General features: G+C 40.3%; 1 protein-coding gene across 1 annotated transcript in view; it reads right to left on the reverse strand.

The window, feature by feature from the left end:
- Nucleotides 1–4,589: 4,589 nt before the first annotated feature.
- hivep2b (HIVEP zinc finger 2b) overlaps nucleotides 4,590–11,904 on the reverse strand; it is a 16,017-nt gene continuing 8,702 nt past the window's right edge. Inside the window, exons 4-8 of the mRNA XM_008312744.3 lie at nucleotides 10,863–11,020; nucleotides 10,520–10,695; nucleotides 9,742–9,840; nucleotides 8,878–9,665; nucleotides 4,590–8,197 (exon numbers count right to left, since the gene is read on the reverse strand). Coding sequence (XP_008310966.1) covers nucleotides 7,793–8,197; nucleotides 8,878–9,665; nucleotides 9,742–9,840; nucleotides 10,520–10,695; nucleotides 10,863–11,020 — 1,626 coding nt within the window. The 3' untranslated portion in view covers nucleotides 4,590–7,792. The remainder of the gene's footprint in view (nucleotides 8,198–8,877; nucleotides 9,666–9,741; nucleotides 9,841–10,519; nucleotides 10,696–10,862; nucleotides 11,021–11,904) is intronic.

An 11,904-nucleotide genomic window follows, 5' to 3' on the forward strand; every position in this document is an offset into this window, starting at 1 on the left:
TATCAAACAGTTACAAATTCATTTTTTTAACACATTGTTTCACTTTGCCAATGTGACACTCTACAATAAAAACTATTTCTCTTTGCCCAAATACATGCAGAACAGGCCTTAAGTAGTCAAACTATTGGATCCTGTGTGAGTGTTTGGTAGAAAACGTTGGTCAAATATTAACCAAACTTCAGCTCATCCAGGCAGAACATATGGGGATTAGTTTTACTGAACACAGGGCCACAGGACGTGACTACACTATGGGTCACAGACTTCAAACACAGTCAGCAAAAACAAAAGAAAGATACATTTTCTGTGGTCTGTAAGTCATACAAATTGTGCAGAGGTTTTGGTTTGTGCGCAGCAAAGATGTTTTTTCTTGTAGTCTACCTCGAAAATGTTGTTGAAGCATCACTTTGGGATTAGGAGTCACTTTTTTCTAAATCTGTAAAATCTTAGCCTCTTGATAGACAGTACCGACTGTAACAGGAACGTGGGGACACACTTTTACCTGCCCTTCGGTGCAGATGGATGCCCTTACACACATTACAGCTCTGCTTACACACCTATCAGATTCAGCACAAGTTTGGCTTCTGCTGACTGAGCTGAAGGAAATCCACATAAGCTAAAATCAATACTACATTTCGGGAGACAACCAGAAAAAAAAGAACAACAAACAAAACACCTAGGTTTTTCCGCATCTTCTTCTCCAGTTTCTGATCCTTGCGGGCATCCAAATCTTTGACAACAGTGACCTCCTCTGTGTCCTCCTGCTCAGGGTTAGTCTCCGCTGCCTGATAGGTGTTGATGATCTTTTCCAGCTGCTGGCCCAGGTCTTCTGTCAGGTCAATGTGCTGACCGTCGGCTAGTGACGCTTCTGGACCAGCGGTTGAAGGAATGCTCTCCATTCTCCTAAGCTAGTACTGAGAGGGAGAGGGAAAAGTTTGTGAAAGACATTTGTGGGTAGATAAAGTCTGGTATGTTTAGGTTTGACTGAACAAAATAACTTTGAGAGTAGTACATTTAAAACAAGGCATTTCACTGGATCATTTCTGGTTTAGTTATTTTTGTCCAAAGTCCTGATTCATTGTCCACCTTGTTCTAACCAAAATATTAGACAGCATTTATAAATCTTAACAGAAGGTGTCTGCATTGGTGGTTGTTTCAGTGACATCATGTGTTTTGTTAGGCTCCGTTTCTGCCTGATTCTGCTTGATTCAAGTTCTTTTATTTGTTCTGCGAAAAGTCCAGTTAGTTACTGCAGCTGTCGGCTCACAGCCCTTCACAGAGTGTGCTTTGGACCGCTGTTCAGCTGGCCGGGTATAACATGGAATTCGTAGCCGTTCTACCGTCTATTTTATGGGACATTAAAAACCCCAATTATGTTGATTTCAGGGGTAATTTCACATATTTCAAGGGCATTTTACTCAGAGCATCCACTCATTCCCTAGTTTGCTCCAAACATAATGACTAGCATGTGTTGGCTTTCTTAGGCTTGGATATTTAGGTTTTATCACAGTTGTGTGTAATCGCTGCTGCAGTGCTGGGGTCAGATGAGTTGCCATTATTTAATTCTGATACAGATCAACACTTGTGGTTCATGTGTGTCCCCCAACTGACCATCGGCAACGAGTGGAAATGAAAGCTGTCACAGTAAATTTGGAGTTGACAACCTAATGTAGCAGCCAGCAAATACGTCCACGTTCAGCACGTCCAGCATGTCTCCTCTGAAAACCAGGACTTTTGTCTACCACTGTCTTGTGCCGTTGCTTTAATCCAACACTGGACAAGTTGAAAAGACATCAGATCAAAAATTAGACCTGTACGTCCAAAACAAATTAATATGCATCAATTTATTGAAGAACTCTGGTTTTAGTCCCTGGACTTTGGTTGTGTAAACATGCCTCTGTTCTTTAACTTTGTTAAAACCTAACAAAGTTTTTGCTGTTACAAGCTGATACTAGGGCCTGTCCTTATGTCAGTGAGTGTCAGTACAATAGAGTCAAGGTAAGGACACTGGAACTAATGTCGTGACATGGTCACTAACAGGGGTGTTGCGACCCTGTGTCTGTATTTTCTTATTTTTCTCTCATTTTTCTGAGAGACAGAGCTCAAGGTGACAGTGTTCACAGACCAAAAGAAGCAAAGCTGCTGTCCAAACCCAGGAAGATAGCCTCACCCAATAGTCTGACCAAGATCCTGACACATACAGTAGAAGTTAATGTCCTCCGGGGAAAAAAATTCTGTCATCCAACACCATTTAAAAATCATTTAGTGCTAAAATCTGCACGACAGGATTTCAAATCAACACTTTTTGTTTGAGGATGGAATTAACTTAACTGTCCTGTGAGGTTTACAGTTCTACAAAACACGGGAGAAAGTGCTGTAATTAGCTAGCCAACGCAATCATTACCGTAGTGCAAAGTAAACTTCACACAGCCAAAGGTTTACTTCCTCTTTTCCTGAAATGAAATTGAGGAGCTGCCTTAAAAATGTAATCATGTCTTATAGTGGGCCAGGAGGAAGGCCAGGTGGCTCGTAAGTCACAACAACAAGGCTTTAAACAGAGCTTTAAAATCTGCCGTTCACTCGGTCATAACCTCACATGCTGCAGATGAACATTTACAGCGTTGCTCTTGGATGTAGCAAAGGAAATGGAAGTCAAAAACTGAAGTGAGAACAAACGTAAGAAAATGATTTTAGAAAAAACTGAAGTGAGAACAAACACAAGAAAATGATTTTAGCTTCATGTGTAGCTGTAAATCGCTGGCAGTCAAAGCCTGTTTACGTGCATAAAATGAGTCTTCACGCTGCCTGTGCTTTTACAAGCAGAGCACATGGCACCTGTTCCAGGCCCCAGCAGCTATTTTAGGAACTTCTTAATATGGGCAAGTTATTTAATAATTTCTAATCCAATCTTATTGATGTGGTTGTCAGACGTTGAGCAGACAAAAGCTGCAACTATAAAAGAAATAAAATCATCATCCATGTGTTGTTGCGGCTTCATCTGCTGGATTACAAGAGAGATCGGAAACCCATTCAACTAAAAATAACTGTAGTCAGAAGTGTAGCTGGTGTAATCCAGTTTCAATTGTCGTTTTTAACATTTAGTTTCTTTTTTTAGTTAACGTTTAGCTTTTTTTAGTTAAATAAAACAGACATTGAAGAATCTTAATTTTTCTGCCTCTCTTTGAATTCAACAAACTTTATGAAACGTCCAAAATTATTCCACACAAAACAGATTTAAAATAATCATTTCTATAATATTTTTTAGAATAAATTTTGTCTTAAAAAAAAAGCAAGGACAGAGAAAGAAGAGCACAGTTCTTACCAGGACCAAGGATCAGTTTGGGGGTAAAAGGAAAGAGCGTTGAGGTGTTCGACCAGGCTGCAGCCACCAGCACCACCACAGATACAACAGCTGTGATACGACCTCCTCAAAATAAACCAGAGGAGCGCACACTCTGACCACAGAGAGGGAGGACAGAGACATGGAGTGTCCAGGACACATTTCTTAAGAGAAAAACAACTCATGTGATTGTTATCTTAGCAGGAAGGCAGACACAAACCACCTGGGGGGAGTGTGTGAAAACACAACCGGAATCCATCATCGTCTTTAAGCTCTTTAACATCAAGATCTTTAACAGACATTACAGTTGAGGCCTCGCTGCTTCAGACCAAGGCAGAATTGATTTTTATCAAAAGACGGCTGCTGTTAAAAAGCCATGTAATTATTCTAACAAATGGGTCTGACAGGCGTCGTCACTGAGCAGGAGAGAAGAAGAAAAAAGGAGTCGATCATGTCTCTGATTGGCCCAAATTAGATTAGACCTCCTCCTTTTCACCGAGACTGGACGACATAATGTAGAACGAGTCATTTCATCTCTTGCCGCAGCAAAATTTAGCTCAGAGTGATGGTGCTGTGTGGGTGCTTTGATTCAGAGTGAAATTTTAAATTGAGTGAAAGTGCTTGAGTTGTGAATGTTAAGTTTGAAGGATTATTGAATATGAACTATTTCTCACATAATTCATTGTGGAAGATTGAGGTATTTTATACCAAAGACAGTTCACAAAGCTTAGCCTGAATATGCTAAATTTCACCCACAATTTAGCATTGTTACTAAGTTATTGGTTACTTTTTAAACATGATCTTGACAGTAACAGTTATTAAGTTACTGGTTACTTTTTAAACATGATCTTGACAGATTATTTTGAATTTGACCAGGAGTCTGTGTGTGCCTTGTTAAAAGCGAGGTAGAAAAGCAGAACCTCAAGATGGTTGAGTCTTAGCTGCAAGGTGAGAACTATTTTTGGAAGCCTTCATTTATTTTTCTCATGACTGCAGTAATAATTTGTCACCAGAGGATGTCACCATTATGAGCCCATCCCCCCACGCTCTTTCTCTCTCCCTCACACACACACACACAGACACACACACACACAGTAGAGATAAATTACAAGCAAAGTAAAATCTTTTCTTGTGTTTGTAGAATCGCAATTTGTGCAGGACAGAAAACAGCAAAACTGAACAAAACTAATGGAATAATTTGCGACACACACACACACACACACACACTGTCATGTTTGAAGTAGATCCTTTTGAAACAACATTTTGAGTTTAATCTGAAAAAGTAGAGCACCAAACAATAAATTCCTCATAGCAATAAAAGAGGCACTCCGTCCTGACTAAACCAATTCTGATGCAAGTAGCTGAACATGGATTGGCTACTGAGGATTTTTTTTTTCCCCCTCAAAAACAACAGAAACATTTTAGTTGAGAGGTAAAACCATTTGTCCTCTGTGTGTTTTACAGGGAATTATGTAGACATGAGAGGCACAATGCAGTTCAGTCAACATGAGTTCATCATAATACCAGTAATAATAATACAAAACTAAACAGAACGACAAACACGGTTCCTCTTACATTTGTATGCAAAAAGCAAAGAAAAGGCTTCGCTTTCCCTTCACATTATCATCTTTAGCGTTCCGCACCGTCAGCACCACAAATAAACGTACCATCTAAAAAACAAAAAACAAACTACAAACATCTTTAGAGAAAGTCAAATTAAAGCAGTGCACCTTGTAAAAATGTTGTATATACTATATGTAAACATGGATGAACAATATGTCAAATTTTTTTTTTTTTTCTGACTGGTAACCGTTAGACAATGTTTTCGTAGAGATGAGACACGGTTAGTGAGAGCGAGCAACCATTTCCTTCCCTCATTGAACCTCTGATATATATTTTTATTCATATATACTTCGATTGCTGACGTTTTTCTGTAACTTCTTGTAGAGTTATAAACAGTCCACATAAAAAGTTTTTTTTTACAGATTTCAACACTGCAAAAATAGTTTAAATCATAAAAATACAGGTGTGTGTATATATATTTATAAATATATATACAAAGAAGAGGTGGTGCAGAGTTGGGATTTCTTTTTGTGATTAAGTAGAATTTTGAGCTAAAGCACAGGAAGTTGGATTTAAACAATGTTAAGATGTCAAGAATTTCTTACTTTAGGTTACAGTAAGTAAGTGGTTCTCAAATGGTAAAATTTTTTTTTTTTTGGTGCTTGATTGAAAACGTGCAAACCGTGGACTGAGAACATCACGGTGATGAACTCAACAAAAACACCATGTCATCAAGTTGAACTCCAAGTGTTCGTGCTCTGAGGTCGTAAACATAGATTGTATACCAGAAAAAATGTGGCCATCAGAAAGATCATGGGAAAACTTGAAAATGTGTCATTGGTTTTAACTGTAAAGTCACTTTTACTTTTTTTTTTTTTTTAAGATCATGTGTACCACAATCAGTTGTCTGCTTTCGCCCAGATTAAATCTTGATCCACAGCTTTAACAAAGTTCTATTCTATAAGTTTCTTTCTAGAAGACTTAAACCAATTTTCTTTAACCAAGGACTAGGTAGACAAAATAAATTCTCATCTGTTTAACTGACCCATTTAATGTAGGCCTGTAATCAGGTTTTGGGACACAGCCGTAGATTCTGAATAGTGAATGGATGTTACCGTCCACAGCCATCTGTGAAGCCCAGACCCAGACTGGTAGATCATGGTAAACCATGACAGGACAAGGCACACGTGGCTTCATGGCTATCGGATCAGAATTGACCAAATTAGCATCACATTTAAATAAACCATCAGACAGATGTTCAGTGACTTTATGAATGAGTTGTTTTAAAGATCCAAGATATGAAGATACTTTAAGAACCATTGAAAAGTGTCCTTCTTTTACCAGCACTCCTTCTGTGCAGCTGGATCGCTTTATCTGTTTCTCATATACAATCTATGAAAAACGCAATATCATGTTTTTGGTAGACTGCGTTTCACAGTAGGTCACACTCGGCCATTTGAGAACCACTACAGTCATTGATATGAATCTATCCAGTTACAAGTTTTAAAATCTGAGAGAACACAATTCACTGATCACCGTAGCCCCTTTCAATTTGTGTGCAACAACTTTTGAAAAAAACAAACAAACACAACACAACCGGAATGTTTGAGAAAACACACACGAGAACGTTACATGTTTTACTCCCCCCCTCCTCAATCGATTCAGTTCAACATCCAAGGTGAATTAATGAAAGTGCATTATCAGAATAACTCATAAAAAGCTTCTGGTCAAAGAAGAAAGGGAGAGAAAGCCTTTTGTTTCCTTAAAAGCAAAGACATGAGCTCGAAAAAGCAACGCCAACATGGCTCACTGCATAACTGTATCACTGCTGCATAAGTACAGATATACCATATATAAATAGTAGTCAAATATTTACCAGTATCAATAAGTGCTTACGTTCTAATATATAAATACATCTTACAGTATCCATAATTACAGATTAACGTCCTATAATTTTTGTGCAATAGCAAATGACCATGCATTTTTTTATACCCAGATAAAAATCACAACATTAAGAAAAATGCAACATAAGAAATTCTTTTTTTTTTCCTCTTAAGATTGTTACAAGCTGCATTTGTCAGTCAGCATAAACAGACATAACCAAAAAAGAGAAATCTCTCCGTTAAGCCATCCCTCGCCGACCAAATCAAGAAATACCTTCTACAATTCTCCCATCCTTTCACAACCTTTCCCAAAAAAAAGGAACAATAAAAAGCAACGAAAAAAAGGCACAGACCCTTTGCCGCTTGTTTAGAAGCACCAAACTGCACATGAAGCATCTACGTCAAATTTTGGTCAAACTGTTTCATAATACGCATACTTTCCCCCCCCACCCCTCCCCATACTGTACCTTATAAATAGTCTTCTTTTTGTTACTGCACTACTGCATCATCACACCTTGATATGATTACGTTTCACAACAGTCTATTTTCCAAAGTTACACACACGGTAAAATACACTGTTTTTAATGCATCTAAGAAGGAGTAAATAGTTTAAGGACATTTTTGTTTTGTTTTTTTACAGAATCCATAAATATAATTTATGTGCAATTGTACGCAAACTACTACGTCAACAAAAGGCATATTAGCATCGAACTTTTCCCATATTGCACCTGCACCCAATATTGATTCTCCGCCTCGCAAAAATCATCCCACCGTTCGTCCAGTTTCTGCAAAAAGTCCCACACTTTAAAGGCCTCCCGCCTTACGGTGAAGGCTTCTTCTGCACTCTGGAGCATGTGCAAGAACCAGAGTAAGTGTTATTATATTGCCTCTAATGGGATCAAGATGAGGATATGTGCATAAAGGGTTTGAGCACAACAAGGTTGCAGGTGGAGCACGAGGAGAGGTGGCGACGGATCTCCAATGAGATCACGGAAACAGACAAAAGAAGTTAATGAGGGTCTTCTGTGGTGATCTTAAGCGAGGCAATGGCTTTCAAACACGTTTGCACGTTCTCCTCTTGCCTGTTGTCCCCGCCTCCCCCGGCGCCGAGGCCTTTCTCTTGAGGAGACATCGGGCTCTGGACACTGGTGTCTTCTGCTGACACGTCAGCACCGTGGACGGAACCCTCTCTGCTGCTGCAGCGCTGGCCCTCGCTGCTCTGAGGGCTCGGAGCCGAGGAGGTGGTGACATCGTAAGGCGGTGGGGAGTGTAACATCTGGAGCGCTCCTACAGGAACCACAGGGAGCAGACTGTGGGCCTGCTGCTGGGAGTGCAGAGGGAGGTGGCTGAGGATGTTCTGGTGATGAGAACTGGCAGCATTAGGTAAAGTGGATGCCAAACTGCTCCGGTGATCCTGAAATGACACATTTATTGGCAGTTATTAGGAAAGCTTCTCAGCAGCGCCAAAAACATTTTTCATGCAAATGTAATTGGAATAAACTGAAACTGTATATTATCAAGAAAAGGAACTTGAGCATTGAAGTAAGGGTTTTCTTCAATAACACCATTCACCACAGAGTGCCATCTGATGGATGGGAAAGACATCCATGACCCATCTGAAAACGCACTAAGATATCTTTGAGTTGCTAAGTCGAAGGGACAAAGGCTTCCAAGACAGCAACCAACACTTGATAAATAACACACTACCCTATAATCCATATATTACCCTATATATTAACCTATGTACCCTATATCTGACAAGTTCTAATCGAGTTTCAAATGCAATCACCCTTTGGTTTTTTGCTTCTCTCAGACAAGAATAACGTTAAGGACAGGAATATTCTTTAAGACTGTGGACACATACTTGGATCATTCTCTGCTTTCCACTGTTCTACTGTCCATCTATAGGTTACTGTGGGTGGACAGTATATACTGTGTGGTGCTCATACAGTATATCTAACTGAAATGCTGCTGCTACAACGTACAGCTACACATGATAACCATGTTATATTGACATATATACACAGATCATATCAAAGTCCTCTTTGGCAGAGGTGTAAATTAACCGGAAGCTGAGAACTTTGTGCATCATACCATTTCCATTTCAAAGGCGTCTTGTTGATGGGCCATCTCCATCTTTGCCTGGTGCCTGATTTTATCTCCACTGCCTTTGTGTTGGTGCGAGCCTCTGCGGGGTGAAACAGCCCTCAGCACCACCCTCTGTCTGCCCCTGACAGACGGTTCTCGCTTCACAACCAGTTCCGATCCTGGAGACATGGGTCGCTCAATTGAAACCGGGGAAAGATGTTGAATGGGTGAGAAGCTGGGTGAACTGGGCCTCAGCGGAGAAGTATCCCAACGTGGAGAGGAGCGCCCTCTTGGAGAGATCTCACGTCTTGGGGATGGGTAACGCAGACGAGAAGGTGATGGCTCCCTGAGGGGAGACTCCCAGCCAGGAGAGAGCAGACAGGAGGAGTAAGGGTCAAACAGGAAGCTGGCATGGTCTGGAGACAGCATTGTCAAAGAGTCTTCATCCACGGGCTTATTTCTCTGGTCAGCAGTGACCACAGGTCGATGGTCTGGACCCATCTGCCTGCTGGAGGTGTGATGGCCAGGGTCGGTGCCAGGGAGAGATGTGAGGGAGCAGCCGTGGACAGCTGCGGTGGCTGTTACAGACAGAGAAGTAACTCCACAGGCTTGAGGACTTGTACTTCGTGAGCGCAGCTTTGGAGTGGAGTCACCTTCATAGTCTTCTTCCTCATCATCCTCCTCATCGATCTCATCCGCCTCCTCGTCCATGCCGTCGGACTCCTCTGCATCTGAGAACTGATGTTTGGCGGTGGCTACCACCTCTGACTTTGACTCTGGTTGGATGTCGTCAACTATAAAATTGCAAATGACAGTTCAGATGAAAGAAGTTCAGCATTTTGGGGCAAAACACAGGAATCGTGCTCTTACCATGTTCCTGTATCTCCGTCTCGTCCATCGACACGGACACTCCCAGCTCAAGACATTTCTTCATGTGGGCCTTCGACTTCATGTGTTTTGTTAGGTTTCCTGCAAATTTAAAAACAAATCTGGATTTGGTTAAGCTTACCCGGTTAAATTTAGTTAAAGTTTTTAAACAAATTTGAAAAGTGAAAATCAGATGTTAACATAATCATAATAAGAAAAATGTTTTTCTTTCATGGTGCAGTGATGCTGCAAAGCACTTTAAATTCAGATTAATACACACTGTGTTGCTCGGCAGAAGGAATAACACATGTCAGCATTTTATAACTACGCTGAGGTTGTACAATATTTACAAGAAAGATAGCTCACCACGCAGATGTTTCTTATTTTTTACTTTTTTAACTGTATAATTGTAAATTAAAACTATAAAAAATGATCAGAAACTACAGAAGTAACTTTGCCTCAAAGACAATGGTGGAAACAACTACTGGATATTTTCCGTTAGACCATGTCAGTATGACCACCATCATCACCATCAGGGCAGGAGGAGATTAACATGCAGGATTAATACAGAACACATTTGATTTGTTCTCATGTTTGAGCTGGTTTTTGGGGTTTTCTTTGGAGGGGGTGAACGTGGAGCATCTACTGTATTTTTTTGGGGTTTTCTTTGGAGGGGGGGGGGTGAACGTGGAGCATCTACTGTATAAAGATGATAGATGATAAATGTAGCACCGAAAAAAACTTTTTGGACTGACAGTAGAAGATAAAAAAATATGCTCACCTTTAGTTTTAAAAGCAAAGTTGCAAACCCTGCAGATGTATGGTCGCACGTCGGTGTGAGTCCGGATGTGCTTTTTTAGCATGCTCGGCTTCTTGCAGCGAATGCCGCACTCTTCACAAATGTACTTGCCCCGGCCTCGACCTCTCACATACACGTAGTCTTCGTTGGACTTGTACCTGGAAAGAAATAATGATGTTTCAATTGAACCAATTGAGAACACAGTAAATCAGACTGAAAAAAGTCTGCGAAGTCTTTTAGATTGTACACAGTCTAACATCATAATAGAGCTGCAGCCTCTGCTGTCAGCAGAAATGTTAAGTATTATGGTAATGTCTGGACTGACCCTCCTTCAAAGATCTTAATGCGTGTTGGCAGGGGTTGGGTGGTGGACGCCTCCCTCTCCTTCCACTCCTCCTTGGCAGTTTTCACTTTGCTGCCAATATCTTTCACCTTCTTCCCGTAGGTGATGTCCACCTCTTTGGGCTCCGATTTCCTCTGCAGCTGAATCAGATGAGCAAACGCTTTGTTAACATCCATTTCCAGTGGACTCCATATCGACAGAGTAATGTGATGCTTTTGATATTGCATGGCACAACATGCTGTTACACAGCATGTTGTGCAAACATGCATTATGATGTTCCTGCTCCTGCTGCAGGGGTGGTAAATACACATTTAACTAATGCTTTTGTGAAGTCATGAATTTATGTAACAGATTCTCCATCTTATCAGTCTAAAAGGTTTGCTATATTCACTGCCAGCACATATCTTTTAGAAACGGGAACAGCAGAGCTTGTTATGAATCAAAACTCACAGCCAACTGTGAATAAATGCTCTCTCAAGACACTTGCCAATACTGACTGACCCTTTTGCCAAAAGATTTATAAAGTGCACTTTGCCAAATTTGAGATTTTAAAGTCCTTGAAACTCTCGCAATTTCCACCTCATATACTGACCAACAGAGTAAAATGATCTATTTCAGCAAGTTTACCTGTATGAAAAAAATCATTCTAAACCTAGGTTCACTGCATGATTTCTGGCATAATAATTTGCTTATGGACAATATCCCTGGGTTACAGCCAAATGAAGGTTGAAGCCCAGGATCCTGTAGACCTTTAGCCCTCTCCGTTGGTGCTCCATACACCACTGTTGTTATACAGAACAATTTATTCCTATTGTCAAGCATGATATCTAAATTATTGGCTGTTGATTTATATAACAGTGAAACATGTTACACAGAGGGACTGGAAGGATATGATTTTTGTTTTCATTGGCACTGGAGCTGAAACACAATAGACATGTGATCATCCTCACTTTGCAAAATGTAACATAAATCTAAACTATATATATATATATATATGTATATATATATATATATATATATATAT

Source organism: Cynoglossus semilaevis, chromosome 1, assembly GCF_000523025.1.
Source record: "Cynoglossus semilaevis isolate Cse_v1.0 chromosome 1, Cse_v1.0, whole genome shotgun sequence".
Taxonomy (NCBI): Eukaryota; Metazoa; Chordata; class Actinopteri; order Pleuronectiformes; family Cynoglossidae; genus Cynoglossus; species Cynoglossus semilaevis.